This window comes from Aedes aegypti, chromosome 2, assembly GCF_002204515.2.
Source record: "Aedes aegypti strain LVP_AGWG chromosome 2, AaegL5.0 Primary Assembly, whole genome shotgun sequence".
Taxonomy (NCBI): Eukaryota; Metazoa; Arthropoda; class Insecta; order Diptera; family Culicidae; genus Aedes; species Aedes aegypti.
Genome location: NC_035108.1, coordinates 31,666,057 through 31,689,132, shown reverse-complemented (window position 1 = coordinate 31,689,132; position 23,076 = coordinate 31,666,057). Strand labels below are relative to the sequence as shown.

At 37.9% G+C, this 23,076-nt stretch overlaps 1 protein-coding gene across 16 annotated transcripts in view; it reads left to right on the top strand.

Moving 5' to 3' along the window:
* The window catches only part of LOC5574086 (collagen alpha-1(XVIII) chain), a 980,207-nt gene that overhangs the window by 877,520 nt on the left and 79,611 nt on the right, over nt 1–23,076 (top strand). For 14 of the 16 annotated variants that reach the window (XM_021840446.1, XM_021840443.1, XM_021840442.1 and 11 more), the window contains 3 exons: nt 13,550–13,790; nt 14,075–14,152; nt 22,711–22,856. In XM_021840446.1, coding sequence (XP_021696138.1) covers nt 13,550–13,790; nt 14,075–14,152; nt 22,711–22,856 — 465 coding nt within the window. The remainder of the gene's footprint in view (nt 1–13,549; nt 13,791–14,074; nt 14,153–22,710; nt 22,857–23,076) is intronic. The other 2 variants (XM_021840445.1, XM_021840452.1) reach the window with 2 other exon arrangements.

Below are 23,076 nucleotides of genomic sequence, written 5' to 3'. Positions count from 1 at the left end.
TCATTATAGATAGCGCTGTAGCTCCCATCCCGGGGAAAAGGAAACCACAGTTTCCATAGGTATAACTTTGATGTTTCTTAAAGGAAAAACCTCCAGTTTGTAGCAGTCTTCTCTCTATTGATCTGAAAATCTTCAAATCCACAATGAAAGAAATTTATCGACCAAAGTGCCATCTGTGTCTGAAAATGTAATTAGACCCGTTATCGCCCTCTCAGAGTTGACGAATTCCGCTCAGCTTTTCGCAGTAGCTATTGGGGGGTACAAGTGAACAAATTGAGGCATGTAACTTAATATTTTTGCAAGTTGAATTTTCCCTACAATATGGGCCACCTTACTGCTGCTGCTGCAGTGTACACAGAAATTTGCATTCCGTAACCGTCGTCGTCGTATGACGCCGTTAGGGCCGTTATCATCCCAGACTAGCTAGTGGTTGAGTTTTTCGTTGCTCGTTTCATGGCATGGCAGCTTCACACTGGATGGCTCCCAGCATTGCAGGAGTTTGCAGGACTATGCTGCGGATGCATCGCGAGAAATGTGGCACGGATTTGTAACCCGCTAATCCCCGCAATGGCAGCTTTCGCCTCGTTTTTGGCTTTTCCCAAGACGTTCAACAGAGAAGAAGCAAATCATCATCATCATCATGATTTTCGTCGGTACCAGCTCAAAACTAGCTAGCTCCCCTCTGCAGGGCTGGTAGCAGTTCTGCTATTGGAAACTTGATCTCTATTTTAATTCAAGTATCCGAGAAATTTCTAAAGAATCGATTTTAGCCAATATTTTGCAGATGTTTCATCTCAGATATCTCAAGAAACAACTTCAGGAATTTTAATAGTGTCGTAATGTTATGAATCCCTCCCCCAAAATATATCTCTAAAATACTCTTAGAGAAATGTCTGGTAAAATTCTTTGAGGATTAAACATCTCATTTCCTGGTTCCTGTAGTTTTCATTTTGTGTTTTTTTTTGTATCCATTTGGTCTATTGTTGATTCCTGTTCTCTAAAGTTCCCATTTTCAAGACACTTAGGTGCTACCATCCCTGCTACTGAGGAGAGGCAAGAGTTATCCACCGTGTTGCCGGGTGAAGATCTGGAACTGCACGGGTCGTAGAGTACGAGAGCGATGATGATGGGATAAAGACGCCAGAAATGGAGCAGAGTTTAGCATGCATTATTTATAAAGTGCAACTTTCGAGTCTGAATTCCGCTTAAATCTTGCAAAATAGTTTGCTGGCACTAGGGATCTAGACACGACGGACGTAACGGTTTTGGGGATATTGCCACGACCCACGAGTCATCTTCGCCCGCTATCCAGAAGGACTTAGAACCCTTGGCACACGGCCACACGATTCAGCCATCCGCTGCTGCTGGTCTAACAAAGTGTTTCAACTTGAGTGAAATGAGTTTCTGCTTTAAGCATTCTTCGCCCGTGGAAGTACATCCTTCAGCATCCATCCTCTGCTGGCCTTGTTTTCGAGGGTGGATGAGTTCAACCCGAGGGATGATATTTTCTCTAGAAGTTCGCAGCCACGTCTCCGGTTCTTCTGAAGCGTGGCCAGGTCCTGCAAGGCAGCTCCCCAGCGAAATGAGAAGACGAGTTAGAAATGCTAAAGAGAACATGAAATATATACTTCACACAAATTGTGCTTCTCGTTGCTCGACGGGTACCACTCCCCAGTCATCCAGCGAAACTGCAAACGGTTCCAGTTCCAGTGCGAACGAGTTTGCTCTTGCTTCTACTCTTGGGGTTTTTTTGGCTCATGCATGGCCAAAGATTGGAGGGAGTAACGGGAGAACCTGGTTTCTTTTCGGACGAGATGAAATTTATGACCTTAAAAGTGTAAGATTTGTGTTGATTTGGCATCAGTGGCATAACTAGTGGTGGCGAAGGTAAAGCGAAGCAGAGCCTGAAAAATCTGGAGAACAGAAAATCTCTTTGAAAATGGTGTCAATAATTTTCGTGTGGAAACTGCCACGTTATCTAGTAGACTTGCTAGCAGTGCTGGGAATGGTAATAGTACCGTTTTGTCTCAAATTCCGAACAGACTCTTATTTCGAACACTTGGTTTTTGTATGGCGATTTGGTTGAAATGTTTCGCTGAAATATGTCATCGAATTACAAGAGAATGGCAGTAAATCGCAATCCAATTTTAAAGTCTTTCAATCTATTTTATACCTCGGGAGTAGTGATGATTCTCTATTTCGAGACCAGTAAAGCTAGCTCAGATAAATTTATTTGCGAAATTATTCCATTTAATACGATTTATTTGTGCTGTTCGGAATTTGAATCAAGGTGTTCGGAATATGAGACAGAATGAACACAGTGTTCGGCATTTGAGTCAAAATGTTGTTCCATACTTTAACGTAAAAACTATACTAAACAAGTTTAAATAAACAATTTTATCAGCACACCCAACAGCTAACAGTTGGACTTGATAGAGAAATTAGAGTTTTTACAAATATCAGCTAATTTAAGCCCATCAGATGCATTTGAAGTCACTGGTGGCCTTAAGTGTTCGGAATATGAGTCAAAACGGTAGTAGGCTTGAATTTCGAGAAAGTGTCGTGGCTCTTCCCAGTACAGTAGTTCAGTAGAAGCATTAACCTAAGAATGCTAATGTCGCTGTTATTCGTGTTACCAACATCTAGTTTGCCACGAACTGACAGCGTGAGTACCGGGCTTCAAAGTGTCAGATTAATTTTCAAAACCAAAACAACAACATGGTATTGAACAAACAATGAAAACCCATAATTTAAGGTAATAATTATTAAAATCAATTTTGTGACAACAACGCCAGTAGCGTTCTACTACTAATATTTCTAATAGTAGTTCACAAACAAGAATCTCATCAAGTGGCCTATGTTGGATGCATGAATTTTCTAAATAATTTGTGTCATGCCGGAAATGCAGCGGGAAATGGAACATTTTTCTACAGTAATTTTGGGTTGCCCTTAGCAACGAGTGTTTTGCTATTTTCAAGGTTTTTTGCCTACAGATGCGATGGACACGAGTTTCACTGGCTTAGCTGACTGTGATTTGCTTTGCTTGGCTACTGTAGAGTGAATTTCAGGATTTTTCCCAACCCTGCTTGCTAGTCATCTGTTTCAGATAGTTTTGAGACTACTGCTGGAAAACTTTTTCTATTGTACACAGAACATTTTATTTTATTATTTACATCTAAATAGATAACATTGAATCGACAATGGACCAATACAAACGTTCACTAGATGACGTTTTAGCGGTGCCGTGTTATTTATGTGACCATGGAAACAAGTGAATTCGGCACCGCTCAAACGTCAAATTAGTGAACTCGTGCATTGGTCCATTTCACGCTACAATAGGCCTATTCACATGACGTCTCAAATCAGCTGATCGGGAAATACTTTGACATTTCTTCTATGAAAATGACAGGCCCGTGTTAGCACCGGTCCTCCACCGATGTAAACAAATGCATAGACGGATCTGTCACATGAAAAGGCCTATGCTTGCTGCGATCCGCGTCTTCTTGTACCCACCGGATCCCAAGTGAACACCATCATTGCAGGGTTGCTGTCCGGCATTCTTGCAACATGCCCTGACCACGTATCATTCCAGCTTTCGAACAACAAAATAAAAAGGCAATTCCAATTGCCCCTTCCTAAACACACCAACGTCCACATCGAAAGATTCCTCTGGAACTGCTTTAAAGTGGTTTGCCACTCATGGACTATAGCCGAGAAAAGCCAGCGTTAGAGAACCGGAAGTGAGAAGCAGAGTTTCAAGTCTCGGAAAATCTGGTGAAGCAAGAAAAATTGCCCGGAATCAGTGGTGCTGAAAGGCGAGATCCACACCGCCAACACCGGAGCCAACCAAGATGTAGTGCCATGCGGAAATGGCAACAATGTGTGTAGCTCGTTTTCCGTCTCACCAAAAGCTAAGCCGAGCAGTTGAAATCTGGTGTTCAAATTGATCTATTGCTTTTGAGTGCGGAATGTGCGGAGGGATTTATTCTTACCGCAGGTGAGCGGAGTGTGCAGTTAAATCCGGTGGGGAACCAACATTCGCAGTTTCAGTTTATATTTCCTGGTCGGTTGTATACAGTCCGGTGCAAAAGTTTCGGGTCACCCCCTTAAAAAACATACGAAAGTGTTTTGTTCATATCTCTGTGAAACTACGTCCAATTAAAACTCTATAAAGCTCATCACAAAGGGAATGAGCTAATCTTACTTCGTAGGTATTTTGACCAAATTATTTTTGAATCTAGTTCACAAAATTTCAACTTGGAACAGTGAGATTTTCAAAAAAAAAAAATACACTGAAAAACATGGCTAATTTCCTCAACATTGGATTGACAACAAAATAAATTAATGCGGACTTAGTTGATCTATATTTCCTGAAGAACACTCGCAATATTTTGGCGGAAGCAGTCATTCAATTCATTTCGCATAACTTTGGGGTTGATGATACCCATTTTTCCTACAGTATAATCACAATTCAAGCCATTTGACAAACGCCAATTTTTCAAGATAGACTGTAAAATTTTACCTCAAACTTTTTTTTTGTAAATGAAATAATTAGGGAGAGCAGCGTACCAAGTAACAAAAAGACTAGTATTTCAGACGTAACATCAGTGTTCAATAGGTCGCGTATTTTTGTTTAAATTATTGGCTTTCATTTTTTTTTTCATTATCTGACGGTAAGTATAGCTTAAACAATGACGGTTAGTAGTTTAAACTCTAGTGGAGCGCTGTTCTCATTTATGAAGCTGATTTAGATTGCTTAAAACAGGCGTATAACGAAACTTCCCTCCATAGTTTTGGCTATATTATTAAACAATCATTAGAATCCAATAACCAGGATCTAAAATCAAACATTAAAAACATATTTGATAAACACCATAGCTGAAATACTAGAATATTTTCCAATACATCCTATTATGCATTTAAAAAAGACTAAGCTCATCATGATCCTACAACTTACCAACTCCAGTGTTTTATATACAGAAATTATGATTGAAATGAATTTAGATCAATGTTAAGTTCATTTTCCTGTGTATTCCCTATGTATTTTTCGTTTATTATCATCGAAATTTGGATCTATCATTTCTGCACAATGGTGTCTGCCATATTTTGCAAGACTTTTTGTTTTGAGCTCGCTAAACATTTTCCGGTATCCGTGATTATAGACGATGATCTTAAAATCTGGATTTGTCTTAAAAACGTGAGAAGATGGTATTTTCAAACCACTCGCGATCCTGTTGTGAAAATGATATGGCAGGATCTGCAAAACTAAATTAGAAAACATTTTACTCAATTTGGAATCAAAAAAATAATAATTTCTTAATTGGACCCTGGCATTAAGGGCAACTTCACCGGTGGTCGAAATCACTGGTATGGTCCAAATGTTTGGACCATGTTAAAAATTGGAACTCGCATTGATGTTGTAAATAGTGTGCCAATTTTATTTTATACCGTAAAACGGGGTAACTTTGATAATGCGGGTAACTTTGATTGTGCGAAACCCACAACATATTAAACGAAATAACGAAGTTTCTGTTCATCAGTTAAGCAAAACAAATGCAAAAGTAAAGAGTACTAGTATGACACTTCATGTCAAAGCTATTTTCATTGGATTATTCATTTGAGGCTTTTTATACGAATATTAAAAATAGACACAATTTTAGCATTTTCGAAACGCTTACAAACAATTTGTTCTACGATCACTATTTGATGTAGTTTTGAATAGTTGGCCACTTATTTTTGACAGCCTAGTTATCATAGAACTTGAATACGGTTTCAAATCTCTTAGCGAATAGCATTTTCACAAACTGGGACCATTTTTGTAAGCTAAGTCAGAAATTTCCATATAACGTAAAACGCCTAGATGTATGCAATTCCCTACAAATGTTCGTTATTCATTCAATTTTGTTCGATTCATACTCCATTATCAAAGTTACCCCAAAACAGAAAACCAACTTTCGATTATATGAAAAATTATATATCCATTCATAATAAATCTTTTGGAAATCTATCGACTGCAATCGATAGCTAGGATGCCAGTACCGTAAATTCGGGTGAAATTGTTCAGTAGGGAGAAATTGATCACCGTGTCACTCGATTTTATTTCTTCCTAATGGAGCACAAATATCAATTTTACCTGCAGAGAATGAACGTTGTTTGTTGTAACTATTGTTGAATTGAGTGTTGTTAAGTTTTTTGCGTTGAAAAAAGTTTATTTCTATGAAAATAATGTAAAATTTCAAAATTATGTGCGGTGCAATATTGACCAACATTTATAAACTTCTAGTTCTAAACAATGATATGAACATGGTATAAACCTGAAAGTTTGTCAGGATGCTTGAGATATATCCCCAAACCAGATTTCATAACCAAAACTTTGGTACGAGTTGGTCATTTGGTGAAAATAATTGAATTTCTGTTAAATATCGAGAAATTCCCTAGGAAATTGCATACATTGAGGTGTTTTTCGCGTAATTCTTGAAATTTAACTATTCATTATTTCTATAATTATTGTATTGGTAAGAATTTAGCAAGCATATTCGGATTCAGGGACCTCAAATTTATTATATAGAGTTGGTTTGAAAACTAACAATAATCGCATTGACAAGTGATCAATTTCACCCCGAAATAAGATTCCCCGATTTTTTTTATTTTAGAGATATTTCTTAGCACTAAAATGACATTTGTAAGAAAATATCGGTACATGAGTCAATGAGACTCACCTTCGTACTTGTTTTCCTGCATTCAATTGTTTGGCATTGTCAACATTATAGAAAACGGGCAAGAAAAACCGTGAAAAATGATCAATTTCACCCGAAATTACGGTACTTGTTTTAAAAATATAAATTATTATTCTTTGGAACAGCATGCATAAATATTCTAGTTTTCTTCGAGAAAACTATCAAAGTTACCCCGTTTTACGGTACCAGCTTTCTGGTCTATTTTTTTGTAACAGGCTCACTGTCTGGTCCATTTTTGGTCGTATTTGGACCAAGGTTTGAGCTGTTCCAAATCTGGTTTGACACATGTTTGTTTACCAGTTCTGAGTTTTCTCCCTGAAACAGCTAAGCTCGGTTTCCTCCAAGCATTCCTCTGAGGATTTCTTTCAGACATTTGTCCAAGGGTTTTCTCCAGGAATTTAGAATTTCCAGGAGTTTTTCCGGGGATTTGGTACAAGAATTCCTCCGGGGATCTTAGGCATTTTCTCCCTAAATTCCTTCGGGGATTTTTTTTTTCAGAGAATTCATCCGGTAATTTCCTCCGAGATTTTTTCTGGGGATTTTCAGCAGGAATTACTCCGGGAATTTCGTCAAGGAATTGCTCTGGGGATTTCATTATGAAATTCCTTCAGACATTTTATCTAGAAATTCCTTCGGTGATTTATTCAGAGAATTATTTCGGGGATTTCTACCAGAAGTGTCTCTGAAGATTCGCACCAAAAATTTTTCCGGATGCTTTCTCTGTCCTCGAGGAATTCCGCCGGAAAATCGCTCCAGGCATTTCTCTGGGATTTTCTTCAGAAATTCCACAGGAGTTTTTTTTTTTCAAAAACACATCTGGGAATTTCCTCTATGAATTACCCAGGAGATTTACGATAGCAATTCCTCCGGGGATTTCGTCCAGGAATTCCTCTGGGGATTTCGTCTAGAAATTCGTTAAGAAATTCCTCCGAGGATTTTCTCCAGAAATTACTCCGGAGACTTTTTCAGAACATTTCCAAAAATTTCTCGGGAGATTTCTTTCGGAAATTCCTCAATTCCTGCAGAGTCTATCCAGGAATTCCTTCAGAGTTCTTCTAGGAATTGCTCCGGAGTTCCTTCACAATTTTTTTTCGGGAATTTCTTCAGAGTCCACTTGAAATTTCTTCAAGGCTCCTACGAGAATTCTACCGTAGTTACTACGGGAATTCTTCGGAACTTTAGATTTTCTTCATGGATTCTTCAGGACTTCTTCCGGAGTCCCTCCAGCAATTTCTCGGATTTCCTCCAGGAATTTATTTGGAGTTCCTCATGGAATTTCTTCGGAGTTTCTCTAGGAATTCTTTTGGAACTCCACCGGGAATATCTTCAGATTTCCTCCAGGGTTCCTCCAGGATTTTTTTTCCAGAATTTCTCCAGGAATTCATCAGAATTCTAGTAATAGCTCGGAAAACTTCCGGAAAACTCCAGAGTTCCTCAGAAAATTTCTCAAGAGTTCATCCAGCAATTCCCCGGAACTTCTTCTGAATTTGCACCTCTTACAGAGTTCCTCCAGAAATTCCTCTGCAGTTACTCAAGCGATTGCTCTGGATTTTATCCCGTACTTCGTGGAAAGTTCTTCCGGAGTTCCATAAGGAATTCATTCGAATATCCTCCATAGTTTCTTCAAGAATTTCTCCGGAGTTCTTCAAGCAATAACCCGGAGTACTTTCAGAAACGCCTCCGGAGTATTTTTAGATATGCATCCGGAGTTTCTCCAGGAACGCCAAGAATTGCTCCACAGTTTCTCCAGGAATTCTTTTTGAGTTTCTCCAGGATTTTGTACAGAGTTCCTCCAGGAATTTCTTCAAAATTTCCTCTGGAAATTCCTTCAGTGTTGCTCCAGGAATTCTTTCAGAGCATCACCGGTAATTCCTCCTGAGTTGTGCCATAAATCCCTCCGCTGTTCTTTAATCAATTCTTCTGCCTTCCTCCGAAGTTCCTCCAGAGCTCCAACGGGAATCCCTTTGGATTTCCTTCATATTTGCTTCTGGAATTTATTCGTAGTTCTTTCAGGTATTCCTCCAGAGTTCCATCAGGATTTTTTTTCGGATTTCCCCCAAGAATTCCTCTGCATTTCCCCAGTAATTCTTCCAGCAATTCTTTTGGAGTTTCTCCCGCAATTTCTGTAGAATTTCATCCGGGAATTTCTCAAGAGGGCATTCCTCCAGGACTATATTCAGAGTTTCTCCAGCCACTCCTTCAGAGTTCCTCCAGGAATTCCTCCAGACTTCCTCTGGGAAATCCTCCAGAGCTCTGCCGGGAATTCTTCCAGAGTTCCTGCGAGAATTTCTTCAGAGTTACTCCGTGCGCGTGCGTTCCTCCAAGAATTTCTTCGGAATCTCTCCAAAATTTTATTCAGTGTTTCTTCAGGAATTCCTACGGAGTTCCTCCAGGAATTTGAAAACTATTGACGGAAATTCCTTTGGAGCCCCAACGGTCATTCCTTCGGATTTCTTCCATAGATCCTGCAGGAATTCTTCAGAGTTTTTCACGTAATTCCATGGAGTTCCTCTTGAAATGGCTCGGATTTCTTCGTGGAACTCCTTTGAAAGCCCTCTAGAAATTTCTTCAGAGTTTCTGGGATATCTTCCATTGGGTATTTTAGGAATTTCTCCGGAGTTTCTCTGAAAATGATTCGGCAGTTCTTTGAATAAATTCTTCGGAGTTCTCCTAGGAATTTTTTAGAGGTCCTCCAAGAATTTATTTCTTTAGAATTCTAAATGAATTTTCATTGGAGTTGTTTCGGGAGTTTCCTCAGATTTCCTCCGGATATTTCTTTGGAGCTCCAACGAGAATTCCTTCAAATTTTCGACATAGTTACTCCAGGAATTTTACGGAGTGTCTCCAGAAATTCTTTAGAGTTCCTCCAGTAATTCATCAGAAATACTCATGAGTCTACTAGTAATTCTCCTGGGGTTATTCCGAGAATTATTCTAGATCCTTCAAAAAATCCTCCAGAGTTTCTCCGGCAATTTCGCAAGAGTGTTAAAATTTCTCCGGAATTTTTTCAGAGTTTCTCCTCGAATCCCTCCGGAATTTGTACAGGAGAGTTCTGTTTGATCTTTCGACCTTGACACTTGCTTTTGCCGGGGCGAGCGACGAGGGCAGGATCGAACATGTCGCGCGTCGGTCTCGTAAGTGAAAAAGTGGCGTGATCGGTGAGTTCGGTTGAAGAAAGTGAAAAAGTGCCGCGATCGGTTAGTTCTGTTTGATCTTTCGACCTTGACACTTGCTTTTCCCGGGGCAAGCGACGAGGGCAGGATCAAACATGTCGCGCGTCGGTCTCGTAAGTGAAAAAGTGGCGTGATCGGTGAGTTCGGTTGGAGTAACTGAAAAAGTGCCGCGATCGGTTAGTTCTGTTTGATCCTTCGACCTTGACGCTTGCTCCTGGGCAGTGCGTCAAGAAAGCCCGAACAGTTTTTTTTTATTCTTTTTGGGTCGCGCGCTTATTTTTTTTCCTGAGTGCTTTTTTATAGCCGAGCAAACGAGTGAAGCCGAAAGTGGATTGTGGCTGCTCAGTCAAGGATAACGGATCAATTGGTGAGCTCGTTTCATGCTACTATTTCTAATCTATAAAATATGTATGACTGCACATTCAATCGTTACAATGGTGGGATGTAAATATGATTTTTCAACAAACTATGGATGGTTCGTCACTGTGAGTGTCGACACAAACTCTGATTCATGATTTATTTATGTTTAACATTTTTTTTTCAGAACACCTCTTATATACCTTTATTTTTGTAATTATAAAAAAACTTTGAATGGTTCGACACTACAAGTGTAGACTTGCGAAAGGTTCACTTTATTCAACAAACTTTGGATGGTTCGCCACTGTAAGTGTCGGCATAATAATAAGAGTGTTCTATGATGTCCCAACCAATCGAGTTTTTTGTTTCTTTTCAAATGAGTAAAATATAATAACACATGCTTTCGTCCTGACAGCTGTAGGAATGTTACATTTAGGTATTTGTTCAACAAACTTTGAATGGTTCGTCACCTCAAGTGTCGGCATAATTTTCCTCTACATAGAAATTGTTCATATCAAATGAAAATATTATATTTACGTATAAGCATGTATATATCTCACAAATCATTGTTTATCATGGTCTAATCGCTTATCAAAGTGAATCCTATGACCCAACGATCCTCCCCATTAACAAACATCCCTCCCAGTAACCTTTGTGGAGATGCAGAGGCAAACACGGTCTCCAAAAAGCAAAGGTTACACACTAACATTCCTTCCCCCAATCCTACCTGACTGCAAGGACGTGGCCGGCGCCGTTATTGACCCTGTATAAATAGAGGCACTGAATTTTGCACACTGAAGAAGATTATGGCCAATCCCAGCCGAACTTCTAGTTGATTCTTTGTGCATTTTCACTGACTTCGGTCAATCACGGAATAGCAACCATTGATATGTGGTGTCAGTCTAAGCTAAGCTAAGAATCCCTCCGGAATTTGTACAGGAATTCCTTTCTTCTCGAAATTCTCTTGGATTTCATCCAGCAATTCCAAGTTCAACCGGAAATTGCTCCGAGGTTCTTCCGCAGCAGCAGCAGCTTTTCTTCCTAAATATCAGGTGGAAAATTCTAGCTTCCGGCAATAAACTTTAGGATTTTGCTAATTCAATACTATTTGTTTATTTTTGTTGATCACATTCCTAATGGATCGAAAAGATATAACAACTGGTGCATGCGCGTGCGGTTTGGTCTATTTTTACTGGTCTGCTTAACATTGCCAAGTCCATCTATCTATCTATATAAATAAAAATGGAATGGTGTTTGTATGTCACGAAATGACTTACGAGCGGGTCAACGGATTTGAATGTTTATTCTCCGTTTTTTTCGTCAAGGGTTCCGACGTGTTTGTGTGTATAGAAAGCTAAGTCGAAAAAACGAGAGTGAACGGAACTGTCATTTTGTATGGGACGATCCTTGGCGATTTTCAACAGCCTACTTGGTGGCAAGACGAAGTTTGCCGGGACCACTAGTTTTTAATAAAAATTTGGACCAAAAAATGGATCACCAGTGAAGTTGCCCCAAGCACTTCTGGAAATTATCACTGCTCCAAATAAAAATCAAGTTAATCAGGATTTCGAAAACATTTTTAATTAATAAAACGTTTTCGTAAATTTCTGAGAGGCATATTTGGAAGCTACAATAAAAAATATAATATTCACCTACGAATCAAGATCACCTAATTGCTTTTCGAATAAACCACAGGGTTTTATAAAAAGACGTGCAATCACAGCGACGCGAACAAAACACTTTTGTATATTTTTAGGGAGTGACCCCAAACGTTTGCACGGAAATGTAGATGAAAATCCATCGCAACCAGAGAAAAGCTGACCTCGTTATGTTTTCGATGCACTCGACGTTAGTCGGAATCAGCTGTATTTTTTGAAAGGAAGGATTTGCTACAGTGAAACATATTCCGCCGTCACATACAAAAAAAAACTCCAATCATCCCGGAATTGGAAACTTTTGCACACGTCCACCACCGCGTCTGATGGTGACGGGTACGAAGTTATCATTTGAATTTCCCATTACAGTGCAGCTGGGACTAGCAACTGCGGAAAGCATAGCTTTCATGTGTGTGCTGGCTGACCTTAAACTGCTCGGTGGGGGTATTTTTCTGGATGTTCATTCAGTATCCCAATCCCACTGCAATGAACATCCAGAGCTCCGACAAGAGCTCACAGAAGTAGAATCAGCGAAAAAATCAACCAAACATCCAAACTACAGCTGCAAATTCCATTTTAAATTTTTAAACAACCAGATGGAGAAATAACCTGCAGCTGACTATCTACCTACAGTACCAGAAAAAAATGCTGGAAAAGGAATGCAGCAAAAAAAACGCTTCCTCTTCATCCTGCCAATTGTGCAACATTGGTTTGTACAACATTTCAATGCACAGTCAATCTGACACTGGAATGTGTATACAGCTTATTCGGAATGAAAAATTACTGGTGAAATTTTCCCGCACCGCTTCAAGCTAAACGAAACCGTGAAACTGTTTCATGTAATTCGGTTTGTGCAGTACCATCGTGGGAGCGAAGAGTAATATCTACTTAACAGAAAGTTAAGTTTGTTGAAATGTTCATTGCGTTAGATAATAAACTGATTTTCACACATATTCTCCTTGCACCCATCAAGAAAAGATTTGAACTTTAAACAATTTTCATTTTAAATCAGTAAATGATGTAACATATTTTATAAGTATTTACATCAAACCTCTCTTACACAAATTGCTTTATTTTTTAGGGATATTTGTGCTAAGTCCAAAGACTATCAGAGCAATTCTGGAGAAGCATTAGAAAAGGGCACATCGACGTTGATGAAGTTACAAAGTAGCCATGTATAATCGTAATCTTTCTTGCTAACTCAACCTAATTGTGTTGACATTTCTTTATTTTCCGGCAACGCCGTCTTTGTTACAATAAAACGAGGTGCATATTTTCCCGACGTTTCGACACGGGTATTGTGCTTTCCTCAGGGGGAAAATATAGTTTTCGTTTTTTGTCCTATGTTTTGTCTGTAACTGTATGGTGAAGGCTTTTTACTACACAGCTACGAAAATCTTCGAGATTCCACAGCGCTTCATGAGATTGGTTTCGATTTAAACATTTACGACAGTGTTTTTTTTTTTTTGCTAATTTCTTGGTCAATGTCAAATAGAAACAATTCGTAGAACAAATTTGTTGATAAAACCAACGGCTAAAACAACCACGAAATCATCTAAAAAATCACTGCACATTCTCTATTGAAACTCTTTAGCTTAATAACACTTTCTATCTTTATCCTAAACAGCCCCGCGGCGAGAAAGGCGATCGCGGCAGAGACGGAATGGATGGCCGACCCGGTCCACCGGGACTTCCAGCAGCATCGGGTGACAACATTCAGTACATTCCAATGCCCGGCCCTCCAGGACCACCAGGGCCACCGGGTTCCCCCGGCATACCAGGAGTTTCGATAGCCGGACCAAAAGGCGAACCTGGAATGGATTCACGCAGCCCCTATTACGGAGATCCGAACTATGGCGGAAGACAAGGTAGGGTCCTCGCAACGCAATTCCTCCAATCATCCAATTGGAATGCGGAATGAATGATTGTTCATGTTTGTAAACTATCTCCCCTGTCCTGGCAAAGAAAAAATCAAATGTGTTCTAACGATTTTGGTCAGCAGCAAAATTTTATGTTTCCTCGCGGCGGCTGTAGATCAGTGAATGTTAACTTCCTTTCCTAATGTTACGCAGAACAATTATTATTTCTCCTGAACACTGTTTCAATCCCGCCAAAAATGCTTAAATGACGCCTCTGTTCACTAATGTTACAGGAAGCCGCTCAAGCTTTGACGAACTAAAGCAGCTTAGGGAACTGAAGCACCACAGGGAACTAGAAGATAGTACGGCCGGTAAATCTCTATGAATGTTTCAGTTTCTTTCGAGTTTGGACTCTTTTGTGTTTGGAATTTTTCATGCGCTTTCATAGTCGTTTTCTTGGTGTTCTTAGCTTTGCAAAACCTGTTCTATGTTAAATTCTGCTTGAAATATTGTGAATGTTAAATTTGAATTACATTTAAATCAAGTATATGGTTCAAAAACATCGGTAAAATTTTCAGTTTGTTTACAGAGGCTCGGATTCTACCAATTTATGAAATACATCACTTATCGGGGAAATTGGTAGTTCGAATAACTGACGTTTTGGAAAGTTAAGGCGTTTAGAAGTAGCTCAACTACTCAACCATATTCATCTCATGTGCATATTTTCAAGCAGAATTTGTCTCCAGAGAGAATATTCTCTTTCAAATATTATGCATTCAGTGTGGTTTTCAAGTAATATCTAGCGGTGTTGGATTTTTGAGAAATAGATATTGCAGTACTAAGCAAAACATTATTAAAACATCAACAAAATCATGAATAAACAACCACCACCCTCCCATTTGTGTATCCCGATAAACATTTGTTTTGTTTTCAAAATAAACAAATAATTGGACTAAATAAATTTGTTTGTAGGTACCAACCTGGGAGGAAGGCACAGATACTACACACGAAATATGATACAAAGTTTTTCTTAACTGCAAGATAACTCCAGTTTGCTAATGACAATCAGGGCAGACTTGATGGAAGTCGCTAGTTATCTTTTGTTGTGCACCTTTGATCTTTCCAGACAAATATGGAAAAAGGGCGACAGTTTTCTATACATTTAATTTAAATTTTATTGCAAAAAGTAGAGAGATGCTTATTTATACTTTAATTATACGAGGAATTTGTATAGTTCTATCGCACATCATCAAAATTAGAGATGTTATCTATAGCAGCGACACGAACTCTAATCTAATCTAAGCGCTTGCAAAGCCAATATTGAAAATCATCCTGGAAATAACTAGATATGCTAAGGTATTTTCTTGTCAGCATTAATATTTGCAGAAAATCTGTGATATTATAGAAATATTAAAATGGCCAGGCCCACTGTGCAGTCTTTGGGATTGGAGACAACTGAAAAATTACGACGATCAGGTTATTCACGAATGAATAACATGATAGGCGAAAAATTTTCATTTTTTTAAAGGAAGAAACGGGGACAACCGTACCAACCGTTTCGATTCAGAGTTATAGGTATGATCGTTGGGAGTGGCGTTGCTAAGAAAGTTAATGCGCACTCCATTCTTGTATGTTCTCCTGGGATGGGACACAGGTATTTCCTCCTCATGTCCTGGCTCTAGAGTCTTGGCTTAAGCGCCTTTACTCGCAGCCACACGAATTCAGACTAAAATAGCTAAATTTTCACATATTTTTATCGCTAGCAAAAAACCGTGCAAATTTTCATTTTACCTGCACTAGTGGGTAAAATGAACAGCTGTTAGTGGTAAAATGAACATCGTGTAAAAACGTGAGCAAAACAAATATTTCTGAAAATTTTCATTGCATCACCGAAAATATATCCATTAATGATTGTAATCCATTCAAAAAGAATTCTGAAGGTATCAGGTTTGACATCATATCACCTCACTGCAAAATCTCAAGACTTTCGAGGTAAAAGTTACGTCAGTTCTAATTTTTAAATGTGGTTTTCTTAAATCTCAGTTTTCGTTGATATTTTCACTTCAATTGACTTCCGTATCAATCCGAACACTCCGATTTATGCTCTGAATCGTCCGTGCGTGATTAAAATTCATCGAAATTTGTTTTTCTCGATAAAAGGCACGCTGTTCATTTTACCACCCTTTCCCCTACGTAAATTTCGTATCGGTTTCTCCCTCCCAGGTACCAACTAGCAGTGATGCATTTTGAATTAAGAGCAAACCAAACTTACTCGATTATGAACTCATGAGCCTTCCGTTACTCAAACAATTGCGATCGGAGTTCTTACTTGAAAAATCAGACTAGAACATCGTAAAATTCGATTTGTATAGAAATCACACAGTTTATAAAAAAATTGTTATCAACACAAAAAAACATAGCATTGACGTTTGATTTTGCTAAATACTAACCAAGATTAGTGGGTTCAAATTGTGCTCCGACAGTTTCATATTTTTGAACTGAGCAATGTTCAAGTCTACTCCATACCTGCAGAATTATTGTCCTTTGAGTTTGTTTTGGAACCGGTTAGGGTATCAAATTGGATCTTTCAATTTCCGTTTAAAAATTTCAAATTCACTTTTTTTTATTTAAATTTTTTTTTCGAAGTTTTACGAGATATTAATTTAAGAATATCTTAGAAATTCATCAGAAAAAAAAAACTTTTGAGGCAAGAAGATTTTACCAAGAATATTTTCGATAAATATGTAGCTTAGCTTAGCTTAGCTTAGACTGACTACACATATCAATGGTTGCTATTCCGTGATTGACCAAAGTCAGTGAAAATGCACAAAGAATCAACTAGAAGTTCGGCTGGGATTGGCCATAATCTTCTTCAGTGTGCATAATTCAGTGCCTCTATTTATACATGGTCAATAACGGCGCCGGCCACGTCCTTGCAGTCAGGTGGGATTGGGGGAAGGAATGTTAGTGTGTAACCTTTGCTATTTGGAGACCGTGTTTGCCTCTGCATCTCCACAAAGGTTACTGGGAGGGATGTTTGTTAATGGGAAGGATCGTTGGGTCACAGGATTCACTTTGATAAGCGATTAGACCATGATAAATAATTATTTGTGAGATATAAACATGCTTATATGTAAATATAATATTTTCATTTGATATGAACAACATCTATGTAGAGAAAAAATATGCCGACACTTGATGTGACGAACGTTTCAAAGTTTGTTGAATAAAGTGAACCTTTTGGAAGTCTACACTTGAAGTGTCGAACCATTCAAAGTTTTTTTTTTAATTACAAAAATAAAGGTAAAAAGAAGAAAGTGTTTTGAAAAAAAAAATTAGACATAAATAATTTATGAATCAGAGTTTATGTCGACACTCACAGTGACGAACCATTCATATTTTTTTGAAAAATCATATTTACGTCTCACCGTTGTAACGATTAAGGGTGCAATCATACATATTTTATAGATTAGAAACAGTAGCATAAAACGAGCTCACCAATTGATCCGTCATCCTTGAGCAGCAACAATCCTCTTTGAACTTCACTCGTTTAATAGGCTATATAAAAGCACTCAGAGAAAATAGGCGTGCAACCCGTGAGGGAAAACAACTGACGACTGCTCGGGCTTTCTTGACGCACTGCCCAGGAGCAAGCGTCAACGTCGGAAGATCAAAAAGAACTAATCAAAAGCGGCACTTTTTCACTTTACTCGATCGACGCGCGACATGTTTGATCCTGCCCTCATCGCCGGCCCCCGCAAGAGCAAGCGTCAAGGTCGGAAGATCAAACACAACTCCATGCCATGGAATCGGAAGACCACACATTACAAACGCGAATCTCTTTTCGCACTCGCGCCACGCGGACCGAAAACAATTGGTCTTGATTCCATCGCTCGCCCTGCAAGAGCATGCTATGGAATCGAAAGACCACACACTACTCCCAAGAATATTTTCGATAAATATGTAGGAAAGAAAGTGTCTCCAGTAAGAATTTTCACAGCAATCAGTCTAATAAATTCAAACATCCTGTAGTAATGATTCTAGCCATTCTGTGTTAAAATTCACATTAAAAAAAAAGATAAAAAAACAGCCAATAAAATAATTCAAAACAAGCAATAATTGAATGTAAATTATCAACACTAAAATTCAAAATAGCATTTAAATGTTTATCGCCAAACAAAAATTAAAACACTCAATAAGAAAATGTGATCATCTTTCAAAAACTAAAAATTAATTGGAAAAAAAAACTAAAAATTAGCACTACAATATTATGAATATTCCAAAGAAAAATAAGAAATAGCACTTATGATCTTATCAATAGCAATCAAAGTTTGCAGTATTTATTAAAGTTTGCATTTTTAGTGCTGATTATTATTTTTTCTTTGTAGTTTCTCGAATTGTAACTGTTGAGTTGAATTTTTTTGTTTATTAATTGCTAGTTTTTAATTTCATTGTTGCTTATTTGTATCGATGTACTGGTAGGAAACTTATTTAAGTGCTATTTGACTTCTTTTTATAAGTAAAAAGGTTCAAATTATTGCTGATGCTTTTTTATAAAACATAGAATGGTCCTCTTCTTTAGTTGCGTTTTAATTCGGCAGCCTTCCAGAAAACTTTAGGGACTTTTCCAGTAGTTTCTTCAATGATGGTTTTGAGTTATTATTTATTTAAGCTAATTGGTTTTCCATCAATTGATAAAACTTCACCAACAATATTTCATCAACTTACTCGGTTCGTGGCCGTCTCTCTCCATCCTCGTCTGCGACTCAAACATTTCTGTTACCTATGAACCTGGTCAATCCACATAGCGGTCCATGCCTTTCTAATACAATCAAATCTCGAAAACTTATTCAAACAGACTCAAGTCAAAAAAGTATACAAACTTACTTTATCGATTCTACGTTTTCCGCAGACGAAATTCTACACGTTGCGCTCTGAACCAACTCGATTTTTCACTTTTAGAACGTTGAATTTCCGCATTTACAAAATGACGAAAGTAAGATTCTCAACTTTCGCAACCTACTTTCGCCGCTCCGCTGTATGGAGAGACAAAGTGACTTAACCACGAATCAAAACAACCCACTACTTGAACCGATTTTACACTGGTAGAAAAACGTCGAAAGTAACTGAATAAATCGGCTTATCATTTTGTAATATTTTTTTTTTTTTTTGTGGGAAATAACAGGAACAGCCTAGTTTTTGAACGCGAGCTTAATGTATGCAAAATTTAAGCGATGTACACGGCGAAAAAATGTTAACAAGTTGATTAACTTTAAAACAGTTTTGTGATTCTTCTGAATTAATTTTCTCAAAAACGTATGAAAGTTACTTACGTCGCTTTGAAAAAGTAATCGAGAAATAGCAAACACTGGTCTTCTTCTTCTTCTTGGCGTTAACGTCCTCACTGGGACAGAGCCTGCTTATCAGCTTAGTGTTCTTATGAGCACTTCCACAGTTATTAACTGAGAGCTTTCTTTGCCAAACTTGCCATTTTCGCATTCGTATATCGTGTAGCAGGTACGATTATACTCTATGCCCAGGGAAGTCAAGGAAATTTCCATTACGAAAAGATCCTGGACCGACCGGGAATCGAACCCAGACACCTTCAGCATGGCTTTGCTTTGTAGCCACGAACTCTAACCACGCGGCTAACCCAAGCAAAGCTTGAGATCATATTGAAAACTAATTTTGATGTTGTGATGTCGCGAATTTTGATAACTCAATTTGTTTTCATTTTGGTCGTTTTAACGGGTCAAATATCAAAACTGAGAGCAGGAAATTGTTCCCATGAAATCAAATTGAAATCTATTTTTGCTATCAATTACAGCAAATTGAAAACTGTTTTTGCTATCATGGAGAGCGAATTGAGAACTCAATGAGATATACATATTTTCGATTGATATTGAAACGAGTCTACGACAAAATGAATGCTTTATTTTTGTAATGATTTTATAATTATATAAAATAAAAACATTAACAAAAATTGTAAAATGATATCAGAACGAAAACAATATATGATATCGAACATTTCAATGACAAATTGATATCGAATTGTGATATCAAATTGATGCTGAAAACAGGATATGTTTTTGATTTGCATTCTTTTCGATGTTGGACTTTGCTCGGGAAGGAAGGCCCCTATTGGTCTTCCACTCACAACAAAAAGCGAATCTTATGCACTCTCGAATAGTTATAAAGATATCATAGAAGTTTCTGAAGTTTTTCCAACAAATTTTCCCGAAAAATTTTAGGGAAATGATCTTTTGGTTACTCCAAGAAATCATTCCATGATATCTACTGGATTTTTTTCAACAATTCTGCAGAGATGTTTCAGTATTTCTTCTAGAGATTCCTGCAGAAAAATCTACAAAGATTTCCCCAGGATATTTTTCTGGGGTAACTCCTATAATTCCCCCAAGAATTGCTCCAGAAACAATCCAGGAAAATCTTGGCAAGGGAAAAATTTATCAATTCTTCAGAAATGGTTCCAGGAATTCCCAAGGATTGTTGAAAATATACCCTCAGAATTTCTGAAAGAAACCCGCTGTCCTAGAAAGAACTTGTGCAGCAATACCTAATCAAATACATGTGATTTTGTTTAATTTCAAACGAATACATGCACATATCTTTCTTGGAGGTACGACTGTTATGTTGATGTTTGAGGTTATGGCTTTCAGTCTTAAATAAAACTCATTTTTATTTAAGACTGAAAGCCATAACCTCAAACATACATGCACATAGTTTTATATAATTCTTAGTAACGGTGGAGGATAACTGTTTCATCCGATTGTACCCCGTTTGGCATAATGGTCGTTTGGTATAATGATTTTTGGCATAATGGCTGTTTGACATAATGTGTGATTTAAAAAAACAGGTTCAAACACAATATATTTCATACTAGTGGTCCCGGCAAACTTTGTCTTGCCATCAAGTAGACTGTTTGAAAACACCATGAAATGTCCCGTACAAAATGACAGTTCCGTTCACTTTGATTTTTTCCAACTTTTCCTTTCAATGTCCTTTCACTTTTCCGTTCAATATCACTTAAGCAACATAACTATGAAAGACATACAAACGCCATTACATTTTTATTGAAAAATATACAGCCATTCTATGAAAACCCGATCTAGTGGGTCACCGAATTCCGTGAAAATTTGCTTATCCGAAATAAGGATACACGTATTTTTGGATTTTTTGATTAGGGTGACCATTTCCAAAATAGGTTGACCAGAAAAATCGCGATTTTGCAAAATTTTTATTTTTAAAATAATTATAACTTTTGAACCGTTCGACTGATTTTCAATCTTTTTGGACGAAATGAAGGCTAGAGATTTTGACTTTTCAGGAAAAATATAAAATTTCACAAAAATTGTGTTTTTTACATGGAAAAACTCAATAGTTTCCGTTTTTTTCGTGTTTTGAAGGCCTCGGGACCAAAGTTGCTATTGCTGTTCTCATTTTTTCTTGAAAGTTCAGAAAATTTTACGTTTACTGTCAAATTTTCAGCGATGTATGTTTTTTAGTTTTTGAGATATATTTTTTTTGAAAATAAAAATCAGCCATTTTTCATCGGCACACACTGTAGATCTCAGCGCATTAAATTTTTAATGTTTAAAAAAAAAATCATAACTTTTGAACAGCTCTACGGATTAACAATCTTTTTTTATGGAATGAAAGCTTGAAGCATAATGTATGATAAGTATATAATTGTGAATATACTTCAACTATAACATATATACTTCTTTGGTATTCAAAAATAGCAGTTCTTTTTACAAGCAGATTTCTTTTTGTTTAAAATGCTTAAAGCTTTAATTCCATTGTCAAACATTTTTGAATGGTTATATTATATGTTTCGGGCAACATTTGGAACGATCCAACATTAATTTTAATTTTGGAAGTTTGATTCAAAAGAATTTTTAAAAGAAGGGTTACAGGCTTTAAGAGCACATCCAGAAACAAGTGATCGTTAAAAATAAAAAAGAGTGTTGGAATATCAGCAGGATTGGAGACAATAACAAAAATTACAGCAACTTGAAAGAATTAATTAAATAGCATTGAAAATATATAATTTGAAATGAATGCGCCTCACCGGATTCGCGATATTACTCGATAAACGCATTGAACGCCAAACAAGTGTTCGTCACTCGCCCCCATAGGAGCTAGCGACAAGATCAAAGGATCAAACACAATTAACGCGTTCCCCGATCCGCGACACTATTCCACCGTGCTACGCGATCGGCGCGCAACACGATTGATCCTGCCCTCATCGCCCGCCCCCGCAGGAGCAAGCGTCAAGGTCGAAGGATCAAACAACACTCAGTTTCTTTGTGAATTTATTCGTAAGTTAAACTCTAAATAAAATCTGAAATTCATAAGAAATTATCTACCAGAATTAAATATAAAATCGTTGAAGAAAATCATCGTAAATCACAGACTGGATATCTCGATTGATTCTTTACTAAATTATTTTGAATACTCTTGATAAATACCTTGAAAAAAAGGTAAGCAAAAATTTGAACACATTTACAAAAATCTCCTTTTTATTCATGAACTTTAAGCACTGCAAGAGATCAGTACCATTATTTAAATATTTCAATACTTTAAAATAATTATCTCTTATTTATACCTTGTAACTATCAGATCAACCTTTTCTACTGATAAAATTGAAAAAAGACTAACTAGGTGCTTTGTGTTAATAGGAAACCATCCCCCATAGTACAAAACTGACGCTGGATTTTCCGTTAACCTCATCGTATTCCTCTCAGTCTATTTATTTGCAACTTTTCGGCTTCTTGGTGGTAGCAATTGGTGTTTTGGCTTGCAATTTGCTTCCAGTTCGTACGGCCCATAAACCAACCGACCGACCTAACGAATTCAATTTGCTTTTTTCCCTCCGTCGAAAATCACCTGCTGCTGCTTGATCATTCAGGACCCCCAGGACCTCCGGGACCACCTGGCGCACCGGGGCGAGGCTACCACCACGACAGCAGCGACGAAATCCCCAGCAGCTACGGTTCCAATGTGCGTATCGTACCGGGAGCCGTCACCTTCCAGAGCACCGAAGCCATGTCAAAGGTAAGTCATCCAACAACAGCCCAAACGCAATCACACCAATCACCAAATCTCCAATCGGAGAAGCCTCCGAAAGACAACGACCATCTCTCCGAACGTGAACGTGAATTATTTATTCTGGCCCGAAATCACCGCTATTTTATTTCGGCCCACCTCCCGACGAGTAATGATGATTACAGCCAAGGAAAATAGCTTCCAGGCTGGAAGTCGTCATCATCATCTC